This window comes from Bidens hawaiensis, unplaced genomic scaffold (assembly GCF_021521415.1).
Source record: "Bidens hawaiensis isolate Kalapana, Puna unplaced genomic scaffold, B.hawaiensis_p1.1 tig00038151_1, whole genome shotgun sequence".
In the NCBI taxonomy this organism is placed as follows: Eukaryota; Viridiplantae; Streptophyta; class Magnoliopsida; order Asterales; family Asteraceae; genus Bidens; species Bidens hawaiensis.
In genome coordinates this window covers 124921-148221 of record NW_027496691.1, presented here as the reverse complement: position 1 = coordinate 148221, position 23301 = coordinate 124921, and the positions used below count along the sequence as shown (strand labels likewise).

At 33.9% G+C, this 23301-nt stretch overlaps 1 protein-coding gene across 1 annotated transcript; it reads right to left on the bottom strand.

Moving 5' to 3' along the window:
- Positions 1-21890: 21890 nt before the first annotated feature.
- LOC143590071 (uncharacterized) lies at positions 21891-22891 on the bottom strand. The gene is made up of 3 exons (XM_077070659.1): positions 22876-22891; positions 22788-22792; positions 21891-22721 (listed from the first exon to the last, which is right to left on the bottom strand). Exons 1-3 carry the CDS (start codon positions 22889-22891, stop codon positions 21891-21893), a joined length of 852 nt encoding a protein of 283 aa, XP_076926774.1.
- Positions 22892-23301: the final 410 nt, after the last annotated feature.

Sequence of the window (23301 nt, the reverse complement as noted above, 5' to 3'; positions counted from 1 at the left end):
CGTTGTCTGAATCAGCACCCAATTTGTGGTTGACGCAGACTGGAGTATCGTATGGAGTGCTGTCCTCCATCTTGAAGCGTTTGAGAACATCATGGACATACTTGGTCTGATGAATGAACATCCCATCTTTCTTCTGATCAACCTGCAGTCCTAAAAAGAATGTTAGTTCACCCATAGCACTCATTTCAAATCTCTTCTTCATGACGGCCTCAAACTCCTGACACATGGCGACTTTTGATGCAGCAAAGATGATGTCGTCCACGTAGACTTGCACCAGTAGAAAGTCGCTCCCTTTTCTCTTAAAGAACAAAGTGCTATCAATCTTTCCTCTTTCAAACTCATTCTCAAGCAAGTAGTCGGATAGTGTGGAATACCAGGCACGAGGGGCCTGATGTAGCCCATACAGTGCTTTACTTAGCTTGTATACGTGATCAGGAAAGTCTGGGTCAGGAAAACCCGGAGGTTGCTCAACGTACACAACCTCATCGACTTTACCGTTTAGGAACGCACTCTTCACATCCAACTGAAATACCTTCATCTCCTTATGTGCAGCAAATGCCAAAAACAAACGAATGGCTTCCAATCTCGCGACAGGAGCAAACACCTCATTATAATCGATCCCCTCTTGCTGATTAAAGCCTTTTACAACTAGCCTCGCCTTGTACCTGATAATAATCCCTTTCTCATCTCTCTTGCATTTGAAGACCCATTTTCTGCCAATCGCATGCACATTCTTTGGTTTTGAAACCAAGTTCCATACCTCCATCTTCTTAAACTGGGCTAATTCTTCTTGCATGGCTTCGACCCACGAGTTGTCCTTGAGAGCCATTTGATAGTTCTTTGGTTCAATCTGGCTGATGAAGCAGATGTACAAGCACTCGTTGATTATGCCTGAATCTTTAATGCTTGTATAAACACATGTGTGCTCATTCAAGCTTTGTCTTGTTTGTACACCGTCAGACAGATCACCTATCACATTCTCCAATGGGTGATTTTTGTGAACTCTCGTAGTCGGAACCGCACTGACATCTAGATTGTCTTCCAGGTTCGAAGGTAGCTCATCAGTGGGTGATTGTTGTTGAGAGTGAAACGGATTGAAAAATTCTTCTTCAGTAGAGGCAGCAGGGGTATCGACAGCTTTTGTCGAGGAGGGCTGACATTCATCATACTTTGGTCGTTGCACATAATTGTCTTCCTCATCAACAATCATCTTCGAAGCAATTCTTTCATCTACTTCTGCACAATCCAAGTAAGGTATGTTAAAAGATTTGAAAAGTCTATCATAGTCGAAAACCCCAGCGGGTCCCGTGCTTGGTTTTGGTGATTTGTAACTTGTGATATCAGTGTTACACACCACCTCAACCTTGCTGGTCGATGTATTAAAGACACGTCTGTTGGAAGTCCCAACAACATATCCGACTAAAATTCCTTCGTCGGCTACTTCACCAAATTTAGAATTTGTCTTTAATATCGAACACGGGGACCCGAATGGTTCAAGACCACTCAAGTTGGGCTTTCTCCCATGCATAAGTTCATAACATGTTTTATTTAATCTTTTAACGGTTAACACTCGATTAAGGATATAACAGGCTGTTGCAACAGCTTCAGCCCAGAACACCACAGGAAGTTTCGAATCAGCCAGCATGGTTCTGGCTCCTTCAATTAACGTTCTGTTCTTCCTCTCAGCCACTCCATTTTGTTGCGGAGTATACGGAGCGCTGTACTGGTGTTCGATTCCTTTCTGTAAGCAGAAGAGCTCCATCTGATAGTTCTTGAACTCAGTCCCATTGTCACTCCTGATGTATTTAACTCTTTTTCCCATAATGTTCTCAACTTTGGTAATCAAATTTATCACCATCTGAACCGTTTCATCCTTTGACTTCAGGAAATATACCCAAGAGTATCGACAGAAATCATCAGTGATCACCAAGCAGTAAGATGTTCCTCCTAGGCTTTTTGCATTCACGGGACCAAAGAGATCCATGTGAAGTAAGTCTAGGGTACTGACAATTGAGTTAACCTTCTTGGTGCAATGGGATTTCTTGTGTTGCTTTCCCTTTTTGCACGATAAGCATTGGTCTTCAAAGTTGAAATTGGACTAATCCAGGTTTTCAAAGAAATCAACCTCAGTTTTTCCCCGTTAACAACCAAATCATGAGAAATAATTCATTTAATTCTAGAAGGTTTGGATGGCCTCATAGTCAATCTCCAAGAAGGTATCCTTTTAGGACTTACAGATATTATTCTGATACTAACTTTGGACAGCCAAGGTACGGGATGTATCGACCCAAGACCAATAGGTCTTGGGTCCCCAGATTTTAATCATCTGCTTTAACCGTGCAGGAACAGTTGAACAGGGCTGCAAACAATCAATGGGTTGTGGATAGCGGCTGTTCCCGGCACATGACGGGTAACAAGAATTTGTTACACGATTGGAAACCTGTTCAGGGAGGAAGAGTGAGTTTCGCTGGAGAGAGCGGTGGAAGTATTACAGGAACTGGGACGGTGACTAACGGAAAGATGACGTTAGAGAAAGTAAATTTTGTTGAAGAACTGAAGCACAATCTGCTGAGTGTTTCGCAGATTTGTTACAAAGACTACACCGTGCATTTCACCAAGAATGAAGCGATCGTGCTATATCCTGGTTTCAAGATACTGGAGGATTGGATTGTTATGAAGGCTCCAAGAGAAAAGAATACGTATATAATGGACATGAGGTCGACTGAGATGACCAAAGAAGAATCGTGTCTTCTGTCGAAAGCAACTGAATCGGAGTCCGAATTATGGCATAGGAGAATGGGGCATATTCATCTTCGAAAAATGAACTACCTTGTCAAGAATGGGCTTGTGCTGGGTGTTCCCTTGAAGAATTTCAGCTTTGATACCAATTGTAGGTTCCCAGCCGGATCTACACGAGATATCTCGTTTTACGTAGGTGCGGAATCCCTACGTAAGACGTTACGAGTGTAGAAGACGATACGATTAAACACACGTTATAATAAACAAATACTCGTTATATTGCAACCTTAAACAAGTGATATGTATCACTAATACTGGACTCGTTACACGTAAACTGAATACTCTGATTGAATCCCTCCTAATGTTATTGATTAAGCCGTAACCTAATCAACATATAACACGACAACTTCGCCTGGCATGTTCAGGCGAAGTTGTCACTAACTTCGCTTAGTTCACAAGTTCGCTTGTATCAGCGAACTTGTGAGCTAACTTCGCTTACATACAAACACAAATCCAAACGACTCGATTACAGACACTAGACACTGAACTACTGACATCATGTACCAACAAGATTGGTTGAGATTATTGGTACTACAGTAAACTAGGTTGAGTCTAGTTTCTATAGAGTATAAACTTGTAATTTTTGGATAAGTAGAAGTTAACTTTTATGATTTTACAAAAACGTTGTGCAAAGCTGAGCTGTTAGACCTGCTATTAGGTTGTTTTGTAAATGTTGTATCTCATGAACTACGAGACCAATTGGGTTGGTTCCACTTCTGGAAGTTGACTCATTGAGTTAGAAACCTAGCCCAAGTGGTCTTGCATTTATTGGATTTTTCGTTTAACGGGAATTGCAAATAACATTCTGTTGCACATGAATTTGACTGTTATGAGTTTGCTGTAATGATTTGATGATTGTGAGAAAACTATGTGGAATAAAAATATAATAAAATATGTTCTGGATACCTAAGACATATATGCTTCTGTGATGATTTTTGGTGAATTAATTGAGATACTATGATCGGTGGAATAGTACAATCTTTCAAGTAGGATTTCTGTCTCGGTGAAACTAGCTGCTGAGTTTTGTGAAATTGCATGAAACATGATACTTGCTAATTTATTATCGTGTTTTGACCAAATTGCCCTTGAGGGGAATGATTGCAAGATAAATGTCGTGTTTTGACCAAAATGCCCTTGCGGGGAATAATAGCTAATTGATTGTAATGATTTGACCAAATTGCCCTCGTGGGGAATAGTTGCTAGTTAATTGTTATTTGTTGACCAAAATGCCCTTACGGGGAGTAATTGATAGTGAGGTACTTTATGAATATATGACACGTATATGATTGCTTACACATGTAATGTGTCACAAATACGCTGGTTAAAGTCACACACGATTCACAAACGAAACACGAAACATGTTATGTGCATAGGTATTATGTGCCGGGTCTAGAGACTCGATAATATTCCGACACTTAGAAAAATCTCTTTATTGTTTTAGAACGCTAGAGAGAGTTTTTCGGTGACGCGCATCTTGGTGATTTAATTTGGGAAATTCTTCGCAAACAGTGAGTTTCACTTTCCCCTCTTTAAACTGTTTTCAAACGCTTTTCACTTGGGGGAGATAACATACTCCACAACGCATTTAAGATTTTGTTATAAATTATATATCACTTGTAAAGGCTAAGTGGCAAACGAACATTTGAAGTCCTACACATCAAACCGGTTAATATTTTGAATAGCGAGTCACTGTTGAATAGTACTACTGGGTTTGACAAACCCCACCCAACGCTAAACTCGACTGGAGGTCGAGCGGGTGTAATTTTGGCTAACACGTACCATGGTCTGGATGACCTGGTGACAAGGCACTTAATAAACGAGTCAGCTTCGGTGTCGAACACTTAGTAATACTTGTTGTATAGACTAGCTACCTATCGATATATAATTGACATAACACTATCTTGTAACGCAAAACGCTGTAACGCTGTAACGCAAAACGCTGTAACGCTGTAACGCTGTAACGCAAAACGCTGAACGCAAACGCTAAACGATTTATTTTTATATAACTTGTGAACTCACCAACCTTGTGTTGACACTTTTAGTATGTTATTCTCAGGTAGCCGAGGCGGGCGCGCGGTTTAGGAACATGCATAGCTTGAAAAACTTTTAACCATGCAAACTTACTTTTAACTGTTATCATTGGTTTTAAGTCGTCCTGCGTGACGTAACATTGTTTCTATAGTTTTACGCTTCCGCACTTATTTTCATTTAAACGTTTTTATGGTTTGATTATAACTGATGATTCCGATCCTGTTAGTTCACACCCTCTGACGGTAAAACTCCGTTAGTGGATTTTGAGGGTGTGACAATTACAATGTCCCAAAAACAAATAAAACATCAAACAAGTATAAAATCATAATTAATGTTGTCTCATTTAATTTCTTCTAGCATAAATCCTTAAATGATCTTCTAACTCCAATTACTTCACATCATACGATGACCTGCATATGCGTTGAAAATAAAATAGTTTTGTCAACAAAAGGTTGAGTGAGCAACACACCAATTTTGATGTATATATAATAGATAAATAGATATAAGTAGTCAACAAGTTATATGAGAATAACATATTAACCAAATGAGCAAGTATAAATGAGATGTCGAGAAGCACAAAGCTATAACGACTGGCGTATGATCATACTATTCTGATATTATGTTGGACCTCTTTGAATGTGGTTCACATAAAGCAAATAAGCACATGAACATGTAAAGTATGTATGGCCCTGAACCCGGTAGCCCTACTTTGACGTCGGATTTACTCATAAACACAGTTCTACAAATCAGAGTTAATTTAAACCTTCGCGGAAACGTTAACTTAAATCATTCGTTACAAAACATTAAATATTTTCTTTGAAACCATAACATAAAACATCGTATTTAAAACATCATTTCTTCCATCTTCAGATGCCAGCCGTTCAATCCTTGCCATGTGCCCTCCTCATGCTAGCTCATTAAACATATTCACCTGTGTGCATAGTAAAAGTCAGCCACACTGAGTGAGTTATAGTTAATCAGGCGACATACAATACATACACATATCGTACATACATACATATCCGAAGACACATATTAATACCTTAACCTTGTATAAATATCCATAAGAGGAACATCACATAATATATATTAAAAGAACTATTACTATTGTCCATGTTGTATAATCTCCATAGAGGGAACACTGTATAATCTCCTGAATGCGGTTACGTTCACCGTTAATAGTTATTCCCTTTTTTAGCTGTGCGCGACTAATTGTAACAATTACACATATCAATTAACTATCACTACCTATATCGTATTTCTAGTTAATTATAACCCACAATGAATGGGGGTCTGGGGGCCGCGCCCCTGGCAGCGGGGTCTAGGGGCGGCATCCCCTAGCAGGGTCCAAGGGGCAGAGCCCCTGGTTGGGGTCGAGCTCATTCGCTAATAAAAATTTTATTTCTATTAACTATCTTAACACATTTTTCATTAGGATTTTAAATTATTATTTAATTCGATAACTCATTCGCTATAAAGAATTAAGCCTAATTCGTTATCTAAACATAGCCAGATTCGTGGCCTAATTCGTTATCAGAACAGGGCCTGATTCGTTATTGTTGGAATTGATCTGCCCAAGACACATATTAGAGTTGATGTGGCTAGTACGTATTGATCCAAGTCGGGTCATACCCAATAACATGCTAGAAAAACGCCACGATATTTATTATTAGATATGATCTAAGTAATAATTATCAACATTTATTATATTTGGAAATTGGGTTTTCTAAATATTTGCGTTTGTGTGTAAAATAAATTATATGGATAATTTACGATAGACGTTATTTATTCGATAAGTAACGAAACGTGTATAAGGAAATAAAACAAAATTGAAAAGGGTTTTAGGGGGAAAAGCCCCATGGGGCTGGCCACCTCTCTCTCTCTCCTCTTTCATTTTGTTATTTCCCATAACATGCAAGATGATTAATTGGTACATTACTTCTTGCATTTTCTCTCACACACACACAAGAGTTCTCTCTCTTTCTCTCTTCCTCCTCTCGGCCGAGAAAACAAGGGAAGAACAAGAAGAGTTCAAGCAAGTGTAAGATCCCTAGCAACTTGGTGTTTGTTGATTAGCTTGTCGGGTATACAAGCTTGAGGATTCCTTCTTTGGATTCTAAGCCATTCAACTCATTCATCCTTATCATTCTTATACTTGAAAGGTATGTATGTTAAACACCCTATGGTTGTGTTCTTGATAGCATGCATAATCGTATATGGATTCGGGCATTGGGTTATACATAAACGGGTTTATGTGTTTGGTAAAAACAAGATTTAAAACTAATATCTTCCGCTGCGTTTTCCTTAATAATTGGTTATTTTGGACTTTGATAATCTTGCTAAAACCCAACAGTTATCTTAGCTTAGCGAATTGGTGAGTAACGAATCACCTGATTCGTTATCTAATTCGTCCTCCTAGTTCGTTATTCAGGACTTCGCCTGATTCGTTATATGATCATTGGTGAGTAACGAATCACTTGATTCATTATCTTATCATAACGAATGAACATATAACGAATTAAAGGGCCATTCGTTATCAAGTCACACGAATGTGTCCCATTCTTTACGAACGCGTAACGAATGATCATCCATAACGAACTATCAACAGTTCTTATCCAGATCTTTGACTCAAGAGTCAAAGTCAAAATCGTCAAGAACATACGCAGTCAACATATTTCAAATCTGTAATAAACCTTCGATTATCAACGAAACAACACAAATTTGGTACCCTTGAACTCGCAATCCTAGAGCCTACAAACACAAACCATTAATCATCCAAATATTTGGTGTACATGGTGTGGTTCACATACACACACACACACACACACACATATATATATACGGCTTTTTAAAAAATCGATTAACCTATCATATATTAACGGATTTTAGTGGGGTTTGTTGAATTGGATTTGTTTTTACCATACTCAAACAGATCTATGATTTCTACGCTAAATCCTAACTTAAACGAACAATTTCTCGATATAAACGTACCTTAAACGAGTTGGTTTACGAACACGGTCTAGTATTGATGTTGTTTTGGTTCGTCACAATGTTCTAGCACCAACAAGCTCGAGTTTTCACCTTCGGATCTTGGCTCGGGTTATAGGATGGTGTTTGTATGTGTTTTTCAAGGTGTAGGCTATGGTGTAGAGATGGATAATAATGGAAAGGATTAGGGTTTAAGGGGTATTTATACTCCCTTAAGCCCACGGACCTAAGGCTCATCTTTCCTTTTTGGTCCATATTAATTACCATTCAAATAGCCTACTTAACCTTCCATCTCTATTATTTTATTAAGTCTCTACTAAATCAAGTAAACTTTTCCATCATAGATAAATAATATGTAAAATATTATTCTTGGAAATTTTGGGGTGTTACAAAGTATAAATTATTTACACATAAGACAATAGTTGCAGTTTTGTGTATAAATATATATGAGAAATATATTTACGCATATGTCCCTAAAACAGTATAAAATGAGTTAAAAAAAAAGGGGAAAGTGGTACTCACCTGATCGGATGAACGAAATATAAGTGATGATGTCAGAATGATGAACCCTTCGGGATTTACCGTCAAGGATTCCTAATGAAATAATATAATATTATGAATTAATGAATAATGAGATACACGTATAATGAATTTTAGGATTTCGATGTGATTTGAGTTAAGTTAGGGAATGTAATGTTATTGATTGTACGATTGATCTCTACGGTTATTTCTTATTGTGAATTCAATATTATTAGTTTCAAAAAAAATAAATATGAGCTGAATAATTATATGATTATTTAAATAGTATTTAATTAAATATAAGGAATTTATAAATGTGTACATATAAAAATATAACTTGTACTATATTAAATAATTTTATTACCAACGTGAAAATATATATTTATCATACAATATGTAACTCGAAATATTTAACGAAAATCTAATTTTATGTTACAAATATCAATATAATTAATACGTTTAGGATAGTTACAATTTTTTAAAGAATGATACATATACATATAATATATACTTTTATATATAAAATTAATATATAAACAAATTTATAAAGATGTTCAACGATTAGAAAGCACCAATAATGATTGTCGGGTTTTAATAAAATAGCGATGCTTTATTATTATTAAAATATATTTATAATCCATATATATATATATATACACACACACACGAAAACTTGAAACAAGATTGATCGACAAGAAACATTAATTGACTTATGTCGGTTTGATAAAAATACGTTTATTTTATATTTATTATTACTTATAATTAGTTTGAAAATCCTATAAATATCAAAAAGAAAATGAAGAATAAAAACTGGGCTGAACGGATTCGAACCCACGACCACTCAGACTTAACATACACACCATACCAACTGATCTGTAATGTTAGTTGGTTAAAATATGAAAACAAATATATAAATACAGGATATACAACAACCCCTAACTGGGTTAGTGGAAAGGACGTAACATGCAACATTTTGAAAACACAGAATACGATTTCAGTCATTAAGTTTTCCAAATGACGAATATTGAAAAACAGTGAAAACATAAAGGACCTGTTTGGCCATTTTGTCTCCTGATTATAATATAAGTATATTTCAAATTTTGCAAAACAGATCCTGAACTAATGAGGTGGAAACAACAATAGCTTAAAGTTTAGTTTAGGGTAAAAATTGTACATGTTTCAAAGTTAATTAGATATATTAAATATGTTTAATAAACACATAGAATAATACAATAATTACTCGATAAACGCGATAATTAAATTGATGACATGTTTCCAAACCTAAAAAGGGTCGGGTTACAGATAAAATCTTAATGGAAAAATCCGAGTTGTTGCATGCATACTCGATGTGATTAGTTGATACACTTACCTTAAGTGGTAAGTGTATGATATGTGAATGTGTTAAGAATGATGTATGTATGATATGGGAATGTGCTATGAATGATGTATGTATGATATGTGAATGTGTTATTAATGATCTATGAATGATTTATGAAATACATAAATATGAATGTAATGAAATAAATGTATGATGGTATGGTTGCATGGAAGGAAGGGTACCGGACCCTAATAATAGCCAAGGATGGAGGGTACCGGACCCTTACAATATCCGAGGTATGTAGGGCGAAATGCTCTTTACAATGTAAGGATAGTTATGAATGTACTGTGTATGATAAAGAAAGAAAGTACGAAGGAATGAAAGTATGTATATATGTGGAAGAATGATGAGCAAGTTAAGTATGTAATACGTACCATCAGTCACATATATGTGTATGTAAGGTACGTTATCTGATTAACTAGAACTCACTCAACGTAGCTGACTTTTAGTATGCAAGCAGGTGAATAGATTAAAGCAGCTGGCTTGAGGGAGACATATGACATGAACTGAAGCGGCTGGCATCTGAAGAGGAACTGTCATGATGTTTATTTATGATGTTTTATGTTATATTTTAAAGACAAGATACGAATGTTTTGTAATGAATGGTTAATTTATTTTATTTCCGCGAGAGTTTTAATTAAATCTATTATTTAGAACTGTGTTTATGAATAAATCCAACACCAAAGTAGGGCACCGGGACCGGGGCCTTACACATATGAACATGTTTAACACAAACAAAGCATGCCAATAACTTTGCCCACGGCAACATGCGAGTATGATAACTAGTTCTTGTTAATTATCCTAACATCATCAAGATCCTTTGGTTAAGAGAATATACCACTCCCATCGGGATGTCACTTTTAGAATTGATTTAAATCGTAAATAAGGAGGCTTTGCCTCTTAGGTGTGAAACCAAGTTCGATCTTGATACGGAGTACAAAATTCGTCATCCAAAAAAAAAGTAATCGTAATCAGATAAGATAAACACGTTAAAGGTAACTAGGGTGTGACAAATGTTAATGTACTTTTCCAAACATAAATTCTTTAGTGGATTTTGACTGTCTAGTAAATATTGTAATAATGATTTCCTAAATGTGCGTTTAGTTCGCTATATATTTATAAAAGAATATAAATTGGAAACTAAATAGATTTTTATGGAAAATCCACAATCTGTTTGTTTGATAAACTTGTTGATAGAATTTGAATTCTTCTCATCCTCTCTCCTCCCCTCTAGACTGGGAGACGGTTTGAGTGGGGCGGTTTCATGTTAGGGTCAGAACAAGTTGACTCACATTGGTTCGGGCGGGACAAGTTCAGGATAGAACGGGTTTAAGATCATAATAGGTTTTGGATGAAAATGGGTTTATGGTCGGAACAGGTTTTATATCACAACGGGTTTCGGTTTGTATCGGATTTCAGTTCGAAACAGGTTTCGTGTTGGAATAGGTTTCTTTCATGGTAGAACGGGTTTCAGACCTGAACGTGTTTCATACCTGAACGATTCCGGATAGGTTTCAGGTCTGAACATGTTTTAGGTCGGAAAGAGTTCAGATTGGAGCATGTTCCGACTCGAGCTCATTCTGATCTAGAACCTTTTCCAGTGTGAGATCCCTTCGGGCCTTGGGCCTGTTCCAGCCAAATACCTATGTCAGCCCGTAACCCGTTTTGTCTTGGAACGGGCCGCGTCGGAACCGATTTATATCGGAATGGGTGTAGGTCAGGTTAGAACAAACTTGTTCCAAACCCAAAACCCGTTCCAACCCGAACCGAACTTGTTTCGTTATGGTCCCGTGCAGAAATCCATCCCGACCCGAAATTCGTTGTAGGATGAAACTCATGTGCAAGGCCCCGTTACCGGTAGCCCTACCTTGGTGTTCGATTTACTCATAAACGCAGTTCTAAATATCAGAGTTAATTAAAACTTTACGCGGAATATAAAACTTCAACCATAAAACATTACATAACTTTCAAATCTTGTCTTATCAAACATTCATAGTCATTTAAAAACAAAACATAGTCTTTAAAACATCACAACATTTCCTTGAGACGCCAGTGTCTTCAATTCGATGCCATGTGTCCGCATCAAGCGAACTGCCTCAACCTACTCACCTGCGTGCATACTAAAAGTCAGCTACGCTGAGTGAGTTCTAGTTAATCACACATTATACAATACATACACTTACCTTCAAATATGCATCCGAAGGTACATAATAATTACTTTACTAATTTACCTTTATTACATAAGTCTTACATACGTTCGTACTTTAATAATTTCATACTATATAAGGTCTGGTCCCTCTTTCCTTTGTCTTTCTCTGATATTATTAGGGTCTGGTCCCTTTTTACTTCTCTATCTCATATATTATTAGGGTCTGGTCCCTTCTCTCGCAGATATTATTAGGGTCTGGTCCCTCTTTCTTCATCTTCGTACGTACCGTCCTTACATACCCATAACATACGTATTTTCTTTAATCATTCATACATACTCATATATTGTACATATATCTATCATACACATTCATCTATCATAAACGTACCTCCCTTGTTAGCATGTGCAATATCCAAAGATCGTTCATACCGACAAGCTTTCATTCACATTTAAGATATACATACATAACATATAAACCATATAAGGCATACACTTACCAGTTAAGGTAAGTTTAATAACTATCACATCGAGTAAGCACACAGCCCCGAAAACATAACAAAGAAATGGGGCTACAAACTCACCTGAATGCAGTTACGTTCACCGTTTATGGTAATCCCTTTCTTGAGCTGTGCACGACTAACTGTATAACAATTACACGTATCAATTAACTATTACTACTCGTATCGTATTTCTATCTTTATACAACCCACAACGAACTTGGGTCCAGGGGCAGCGCCCCTGGCAGCGGGGTTCTAGTGGCGGCAGCCCCAAGCGGGGTCCAAGGGGAAAAATTTTATTTTCATTAACTGTCTTAACGCATTTTCCATTAGGATTTTAATTTATCATTTTAACTCTCCTAAATTCGCAAGCGGTCATAATGTAAGCGAACATACGTGTAAGCGAACTTAACCAGTAGCGAACTTAGCTTTAGGCGAACATAAATTGGCGAAGTTAAACATTAAGAGAACTTAGCCTTAGGCGAAGTTAGCATTAAACGAACTTATCAGGGGCGAACTTAAGTGTAGGCGAACTTATGTCCAGCGAACTTAAAGTCCGGCGAACTTAGCCTGGTGAACATGCAGGGCGAACTTACTGGGGGCGAAGTTAACAGCAGCGAGCTTAGCTGTGGCGAAGTTGCCCAGCTACAGTCGATGTGTGACTTTAAACTCCCATAATCATCTCTGTTATATCGCGAAACTCATGGATATGATACAACCTAAACCCGTGGTCATTCTACGGTCATTTTTAGATAAGATTTGGACCTTTAAGCTCAAAACGTTTAATAATATGTTTAGGGTTCATTTTAAACGTGTCATAAGCAGCCGCGAGTTTGTTAAGTTCGTTTCTAACATCAAGTTCACAACTTTATGTTTCGTTTATACCCGATCTATTCTCGTTCTAAGTTTCAAGGTTAAACGTTAATAAAAATGTAAACTTTAAGGTAAAAGGCATACCTTTACGTGCTCGTTTGATCTAGGTTAGCTTGCTTACGAGCTATCAATCTTGTATATATCTTGTGTAGTAACGATCTACCAAGAATCACGTTGCTTGGCATTGGATCTCAATCTCTCTCTCTCTCTCGGCCGTGTATATGTGTAGGTGTATGTGTGTGTTTTTTAGTGTGTAGGCAATATGGAAAGATAGAATGAGGATTAGGGTTTTAGGGTGGTTTAAGGGGATATTTATATCCCTTAAAGCCCATGGACCTAAGGCCCATTCCCTTTAATCCATCTTAATTAGTCCAAGTCCATGATCTTTTCTTTATTAGACGCTAGTTAATATTATTTAATACACGAGAATTTAACGCAACTTTCTTTATTTATTATTAGAATATTTAGGATGTTACATCATGTCACTCCGAATTCCGATGCAAATCTCATTGATTTCATTACATTAAGGGCGTGTTTGTTTCATAGAATTTGTGAAAATTCAAAGGAATTGGAATTAAAATCCCATGACATGGCGTGTTCGTTTCGTTGGAATTGGAATCTTAATTCCAATTTGGTGTTTTCGGTTCAAAGAATTGGAATTGGAATTTAATTCCTTCAAATACAGGGATTTCAAATCCTTCCAAAATGTGGAGAAATTCAACGAAATTCGCTGGAATCTTATCCCGAGTGTTTTTTTTTTCTTTTTATTTTAACGAGGACAATGAATAAAATATTTTAGTTTTTTTACATTTTTTGTTTTTAATTTATATTTTGAGTTATGAATTTATTATTAATATTTTTAAATCTTTTTTGAGGGTTTTTTTATCTTAATAGAAACCCCATAAAAAATTCAAAAAAAATAATAAAAAAAATCATAACACAAAATATAAATAAAAAACAAAAGAACTAAAATGTTTTCGCAATTATCATTGTTTAAAAAAAACCTCCTTGATTCCTAGTCACTTGTCAAACGAACATTAAGAATGTATTTGGATTTCAATCCCCCCCCCTCATTCCAATTCTTATTAGAATGTTTAAATTCCAAATCCAATTCCTTCAAATTCCAAATCCTATCAAATTCCAATTCCATTTCCATTCCATTCCGTGAAACGAACGCGGAAATCATAGAACAAGATTTCGAGTCCAAAGACCAGGGCCGGCTGGAGGGTAGTGCCGGTCGGACCTTCGGCCGGGGCACGTAATTTTTGGGGGACAAATTTTTTTATATCTATATTTTTTTATATATATTTAAAAATATAAAACTTGTAAAATATGATTTGATCTTTACCATCTTATAATTATTGGGCCCAAAATTCTTTTTTATTCATAATCCATTTAATCAAGTTTAAATTATTGGGCCCAAACTAAAACTAAAAACTAAAAACTAAAAAAATTAAACAAACTCCCAATGCAAAATAAAAGAAATAGCTGTCGATTGAAATTCCTTTTTCGTTTCATTCATTCTTTGCGAATGTTGAACAAAACTTGAACAATGACTAACCCAGCCGACCACCACTATTGATTCATTGTTGACCACTACGCTCCTCTGCAGTTGACCAAGCCAGCCACCAAGGACCAAGCTATTTTTTTATCCAATGTTAGGAGAGTTTCACGAATCATTGATTAATCGTGAGTTATTACTGTATTTGATTTTAATGATATATTTTTTTATGTTTATTGTTATAACATTAAGCGTCATTTAAAAAAATGACTTATATATTTCGTTACTTGTTAAGGCTATGGGTCTTTTTATTTCGGCTCAACCGAGGTATTTAAATCCTCAAAGACGGCCCTGCCAAAGACATTGCTTCCGGCCTAATGCACACAGAATTTTACATGTCCATCCTTCATAAACTAATTGTCGATAACAATAATTTGGTTTGTGGATTAAAATGCACATACAATTAGCTAATATCCAAATGCATGTGTATCTCTAATTACTAGTAGTATACTAGTATTCATTATTTTAGTTTCTTAACGAAGACTTACAAATTTATAGTCAAAGCATGGTTTATTTAAATAATACAAGTGATAATGTACATATTTATTTTAACTTGTGTAAAGCCAAATATAGGATAACAAAACTGTATGATTGGATTGTGATTATTGAAACCAAGTATCTAACTATTACATTGACCTTTCTGAAACTTTTTCTAAAAGGAGATGGCCTATACAAGATTGCGGTGTCTATGGGTGTGAACCAAATCCAATATTTCCCATTATTGAATTCTAAAGAACCCAAACATTGTAATAGAAGTTACTGTAATAACTAGAATTGTTTGCATTCATAGAGCCAAACCTATAACTATAAATATCAATATTTTAGATGAACCACTGCTGAAAATATTCTATAAAACTTCAGTCTTCATAATTAGTATTAGTAGTGGATCAGGAAAATTTTCTATGGGTCACTTAATTGGTGCTCAGTTTTTTTATCAACTCAACTTAAATTTATGTGTTGGCCACACAATAAAAGTACATTGTTATTAGTAAATACACAATAAGAATATAATGTCATTAGAAATGTAAAAAACCATTACATTTTGTGGATGTTCCCTGCAAGGTTTCAACTTTTGAAAACACTCTATTAGAACTTAGACAGAAACATTAAATAATAACTATATTTTAATATAACAAATCCAAGAGTCGATCATATATTCATCGCTCATCCTATTACACAATTCCGTCTTCAGACGCTTCATGAAATGAAAACAGTGGCGGAGCCACTTTATTACCACCAGGTTCGCCAGAACCCGGTCCTTTTTCGGTATATATATAACATGTACTGTTGAATTAACAAACGAACTCATTCTTTTTCGTCGAGCGAACCCAATATTGTTTTAAAAAATATATATAAACCCACTGGTTATAAAAAGTTTAGTTATATTTTTAAGTAACGAATATTCTTTTTAGACAAAATGGCAAAAGACGTCTTTTATGTTTGAACGTTTTTTCAACGGACGTCCTTTAGCCAAACAAATAGTAGAAAACATACTTCATGTTTCAAAACCCTTTCACATTAAGTCCTTTAGCTGTAACCCAGTTAAATTTTTCCGTTAAATCTAATCATGTGCAAGACACATGAGGGTAGTTTTGTAATTTTACAATTTATATAATAATTATAACTAAAAATAAAATTACATAAGTCTCTCTCTCTCTCTCATCATGTCTCTCTTTCCACACACACTCTCTATCTCTCTTTACACCACCATACCTGCACCACACCGCCACTGGACCATCGTCGCAATTGTCATGCTTGTTTAATCTTCAAATCTTAGCCCATCATCTTAGTATATGTAGATTACGAGTGTTTGTACAAGCTTAATTGAAGTTTCATCCACGAAATCAAACTATATCAGAGTTTAATCAGATTTCGAGATCTAGGGTTCATTACCTTAGATCCGATTGTTTCTAATCATGATATTCAGTTCAAGTTATTTGCTTTAATTGATTGTTAGAAACCGAGATCGAGGAAGGGGCAGATAAGAGGATCAAAATTGCATATAAAAACAAATACCATCCCATTCTTGTCTGGAAATCGAACAACGATTGAAAGGAGTGGTGTGCAATCGGAGTTTGTGCTGGTCGATTTTAAATCTGATCGGAAAATCACTGGTGGGTCTGTTACTAGTGGCCGGAAGAAATTAGGGTTTGTTATTGGTGGCCGATAATAGTGGTGGAACTCGGCAGGTGGTGCAGTGGTGAAGGCGGGTGGTGGTGGCGACTGGCGAGGGCAGGCGGTGGTTGTAGATTGGGAGGAGACGGATTGAGTTTGAAGAAGAAAAGAGAGAGAGAGAGAGAGAGAGAGAGAGGTATAATATTTTATATATATATATATATATATATATATATATATATATATATTCTTTTAGTTTTAATTAATAAACAAATATCTGAATTTACAACACTACCCTCATGTGCCATATATAGTAATATAAGAAGCCCAAAACTACTCATAGAATGGGCCAATAAGCACAACCCAATTAACATTCTTAGACATAATACCTAAATAAAAAATAAATAAATAAACAAATAAAAACATCGGTCATCGCTTCAACCGATATGCTTTTTTCTATCGACCAAATGACCATTGCCTCATCGTCGTCTCCTTTTGCCTCAAATTAACCATCGCCAACAACCAATACCTGTTGGTCTATTGTTTGAGAAATGTTTTCTTCAATGAAGCATGTGAAGTCGGATTTGTGTATTCACCTGAGTGATGATTATATGAATGAATCTTGTATTTGTTATATTGAAAATGAATTCTTCTTCAAATTCGCAATTGAAGATATTTTTCAAAACATGAAAACACGTAATGAACAATTATAATATGCGATATCTTTTTGTTTTAGAACTTTGTATTTTATTGAATGTTAACGATATATTTTGGTTATGATAGTGATATTGCATTTTATTAATTTAACCGAATGATCGACCTGACCCGACCCATTCGGGCCTGAAAACTTACACTAGGAAAAAATAAAGCATCAAAAAATTCTGAACCCATAGCAAAAAGTTTCTGGCTCCGCCAGTAAATGAAAACATCACTCAGCACTTGCCGTTGCAAACAATAATCCTATTGATGGCTTCAATAAGTGATAGAACAATGGATATGAAATATGTTTCCTTGTTTCCACCATCCTTTCTTTGCATCTACCTAACTAATTAAAACAAAACCATTCTTTCACATCCAACTAGGATGTCAACTAATACTATTACAATTTATAGAAATACTAACAAAGTTAAAAATATATATAACTTTAAATGTGGTTTTTAAATATTTATGAATTATAAAATTTTATTTATCATTATTTATATCTTATTAATCCATAAGGTATGTTATTATGTATATTATTAAATTTAATGTTTTTGTTCTATTTTTAACCACCCATGTATTACACGGGCTATATCCTAGTGAGTTAATATATCACTAGGTTATTGACCCGTGTACGACACTGGTGGAAAATATATAAATCGTCAACTAAAGACATATTTAAGATGGCAAAAGTTTGTTTTATATGTTTATTGGGAGAATTATTTGATATAATTGTAATTCATATTCGTATGCAAACAAAGTACTTAACAACATAAACTTACTAAAAAACAAGATTCATAATACCTTGTTTGGAAACATAATTTAAAACTTTAAAAATTACAAATTTATAAATTGTTAAATATTTCTGTATAAAACATAATTCAAACTCTACTCTTCACTCTTGATAAAGCAATATATATTTGACCATAAGTAAAAACGTGTTTCTCATATATATTCCAACGCTTGCTAGAGATTTGCTTTGAGCTGTTACAATTATATCGCATTTATCTATTGTGTCACCAATATCATCAACGATTAACGCTGCAACTTTAGAAGTTTTTGGAAGGTTGTAAGTCGTTGCATCTTTTTGCCTTGCTCCAATAATGCACAACTTTAAATCCATACCAGGATCGTTTTCAAAACAATCCCTTATCATCTGGTATCCTTGAACCAAAGGATTTTGAGAATCCAACATTGTCTTCAACTAATTTATTATTTCTTTATCTAATATTTCTAAAATTCATTCTGAGTTGTTGCGTAAAAAATATGGTTATGTGTTAAAATTAATTTAATTAAATTAATTATAATTTAGATAGTTCTTAAAAAATATTATAAAAATGATAAGTGATGATTTAAAAATCCACATTGAGTCATGACAATTATGATATGTAATGTTAATTCAGTTATTTTCTATAATAACGTTTATTTATAACTTTTTTTAATAAGTTTTTGATATATTTATGCACTATTAATTCTAAGTGGCAAACCAAAATTTGGGGTGATTTGTTTTGAAAATAAAACATTCATACTGATATTATTATATTAAATTTTATGTGTATAAAAATGATATTTAGAAACAAAAATGTTGTCACGGATTTTAAATATAAATTTACAAAGACAAAGATTTGGTTGTAAAAAAATTATCATAAAATAAAAAGAGAAATGTTCAACATGGGTTAGTAAATTAAAGAACCGTTTACCACACATGTGAAAAATATATAATATGTCATATATAGGTATACTAGGATAGTACCCGTGTTACACACGGGTTGAAAATAGATAAATAAGAAAATGTATCTAAAAATACCATACAATATCATAATATATATATATATATAAACAACCATAATATAAAATCAAATTTACAACCCAAAAGATATAATATTTATCTATATTGGAGATATAGATAATAAGATAGTCTACATAAACAGTTAATAATTACACAAACTTAAGTTTATAATAAAAGTCATTACAACTAATTAGATGTTAACGTTGTTATACCAACATGATAGTCAAAATTTGCAACCTAAAACCAAATCATCAGTACCTAAAACCGGTTTGATATTAGATATATAACACAATGTATATAAACTAACATACAATATAATAATATATAACGATATATAAACATTCAAAATATAATAACATATAATGCTATATAAACATTCATAAACATCCACAAAAAGTACACCAAACCATTGTCTACATAATCACCTAATAGAAACAAACGATTCATTGTCTTATCAACCACATTAAACCATTAGATATTAACATTACTTGAACAAGATGACCTTGAAAACTTCCGTCCAAAACAAAACCATGCACCTTAACCACCTGAAAAATATAAACAACCCATGGAATGTTATTAAGTATTAAACCAAAAAGTTAATATATATTATAATGAATGGATGATATCTACGATATGTAGCTACTATGTTGAGGTCAAAAGAAAATAAAACAATTTTATAACCTAAGTTTATAACCATAAACAAAAAAAAAATTAATCAATTTGATAATTACAAATCAAAGTATATTGAAAATATAATATTAGAGAGGCAGATATATTAAAAGTAGTCACTAATACCAAATAATTAAAATTATAATACCGTTAATACAATCTTCATGCTAACACAAACTAAATATAAACATAAAAGGTATAATCTAAAATAAAATATAAACATATGGATTTCAAGTTTACCAAAAATGAACTTACATCACAACCCACCAAAAACCGCAAACTGTCATAACAACCTGACAAAACAATAAACAAACTGTTATAGATGTGAATTGTACTTTTTTAGAAGCCTATGTATATGAAGTAAACTACTAACAAAAGAAAAGTCAAAAATTATATTTATCAAAAATATAACTACATATGTTATCTGATTTACCTTAAACATCTGAAGAAGATCCAAAACAGCTTTGAAGATCATCAAAATCGGATTCATATTTTTGACAAACTAACAGCCATTTAACCTTCTCAGCCACCTCATTCTCCAAATCCAAATGTGCTCGTGCTTTAAAAACGTTGGAAACCTTCAAGAAATCCAAATCTCTTAAAAGAAAAATGTCATTCGATTGCAATATGGACTTCGGATTAACAGTCTTTTGCTGACCATTCACATATTTGATAACAACATTATTTTGCATAGGATAATAAAACCACTCCCTAACATTGACAAAAGGAAGTAGTTTTTGTTCATGTTGTAAAATCTCTTCATTATGAACATTCAATAGTTCTCTCTCTTCGTCGTTAATAACTTGTTTGCGCTTTCCGTATCCTATTATTTGGTACTTAAACGGAATGCTAAATGACATAACCGATTCGATAGAGGGCTTATTGATTGTAGACAGATCACTAAGAATAAACTGATAATTATTGGTTTCGGATGAAAATTTCCAACAAACAATTGTTGTCATTGTTGAAGATGATGGAAGAGATGATGGAAGAGATGAAGATTTCTAAGAAACTGATTATTGTATAAGTTATGGTTATTGTTATTATCTTCCAAAGAGTCTTTATTTAATTAATAATAAAAATGACGGTTGATTGAATCCATAAAACTCATCATTATCCCTATATTCAAGAAACTATTGATGAACATTTAAGCTATTCTCCTATTTATTAAATGTAGTAAATTAATAAGATATACATGTATATAACATATATTTCGAATACATATATATATATATACACACACAAATCAGTATAATATTAACCTATAAATAAAAGTCTATAAAATTAAATTTCTAAAACATAAAAGATATACTACAAAAACCATAAACAACTAAACATAATTGAACATACAAACATGTACTTATAGTTAAACAAAACATTAAAATAATACAATCCTTTTATTAAAAACCTTAAACATATTTAAAAAGATACAAACGTAAACAAAAAAGTATTGTCAAAAAATTCATACAAGGTTTCGAAATATTTTCTTATACACAACATTTTTGGTTTCACTAATCAATTTGGATTCCTTATCTAATAAAACAATCTTAATAACTTCGCGAGTCTTTACTCTAGACAAAGCAACATAAAGCTGGCCATGGGTAAAAACAGGGTCTTTTAAATACAATCCAACACGCGATAAAGATTGTCCTTGACTTTTATTAATAGTCATTGCAAAACAAACCGATATAGGAAACTGTCTCATTTTTAACTTGAAGGGAAGCTTCTTATCAGACGGTGTAAGACTTGTTCTGCTGAGTAAAGTACGAAATCTAATATTAGTACCAGAAACAACCTTAGCTTCTATGACGCGTTTACCCAAACTAACAACTTGTAGTCGAGTTCCATTGTACAACCCTTTTTTTCTGATTTATATTCCGTAGTAACATAATAGGAACTCCAACCTTAAGTAACAAACGATGGTTTGGCATTCTGGACATCTTTATACAATTCAGAAAATCAGGAGAGTACAACGCGGGATCAAAATCCTCAGATACACTTTCAACCTCGTCGATGCTATCTGAACTTAAGTACTCCATTTCTTGACCAGGAAAATACGCTAAAATACGATCATTAATCTCTTGAACCACATCATTTAAGGGAGCAAGCAAAGCCCGTTCTTGAAAGTAGGTAAGATCATTAAACCTATCTAACATAGATGGATAAACAAAGTCAATCCAATCAGACATAGGATCAAGGGAATCTTTTATTAGAAGATCCTTTGGAATTGTTATAGTTGCTTCACCATCATTAGGACCACCAAGATTACCTTGACCAATATCCAACAACCAATCAGCAAATTGTTTAATCTCTAAAGTATTTGACATTTGAGAACCAACGGTCAACCTCATGTTCTTAATTAATTTCAAAACCTTACAATTTGACCATATGTAAGAAGAACTAATTGTGGCGTTCACACAATCGTTTCTTGTTCCATTCTGTACAACAGGTAAAATCTGTCTGAAATCACCACCAAGAACAACTACCTTACCTCCAAACAATGATCCAAAGGTGTTTCCCAAATCAACGTTCATAACATCTTTTAGGGTTCTGTCCAATGCTTCGAATGCATGTTTATGAATCATGGGAGCTTCATCCCAAATTATTAATGATGTTTTTTTCAATAACTCATAAACATTTGTATTACCCTTAACCTGAAAATGTTGAATATGTCAACATTATATTCATTAAAATAATTTATAAACATACATTTAAATAACACAACCTGTTAAAAACAATATTTTATAACTAATAAAACAAAAATAGATTAATATTACAAATGTATGACTAAAAGGAAAAAAAATTTACTTGAAGAAGACGGCATTGTTTGAGAAGCTTGGTTTAAGGAGTGCTTTAATTTATCACGTTTAGCATCTACAACTTGCTTTCTTTGTTTTCGATTTGAAGAATAAAAAGTACCAAGTTGCGTAGAATTATCATCTGGAAATATATTTATAATATAAATTTAATGAAAAATGAATTATGAAAATAGCAGTAGCTAGAGAATTGAATAATTATGAATGACAAAAAGAGAAACTAAGATTGGTAGTTTGGAGAATTATTGTTTACGCTAGGTAGAGTTGACGGAGATAAGTTTTCCTTCCCTTTGTGAATTGTAGTAACACAACTCCTTTGAGCTTCATACTGTGTACGGGTTCTAGTGTTTGAATCTGCGTTTATAATAAGTCCAATAATGTCGTATAGATAAATTTACAAATATATTGTAAATATAAT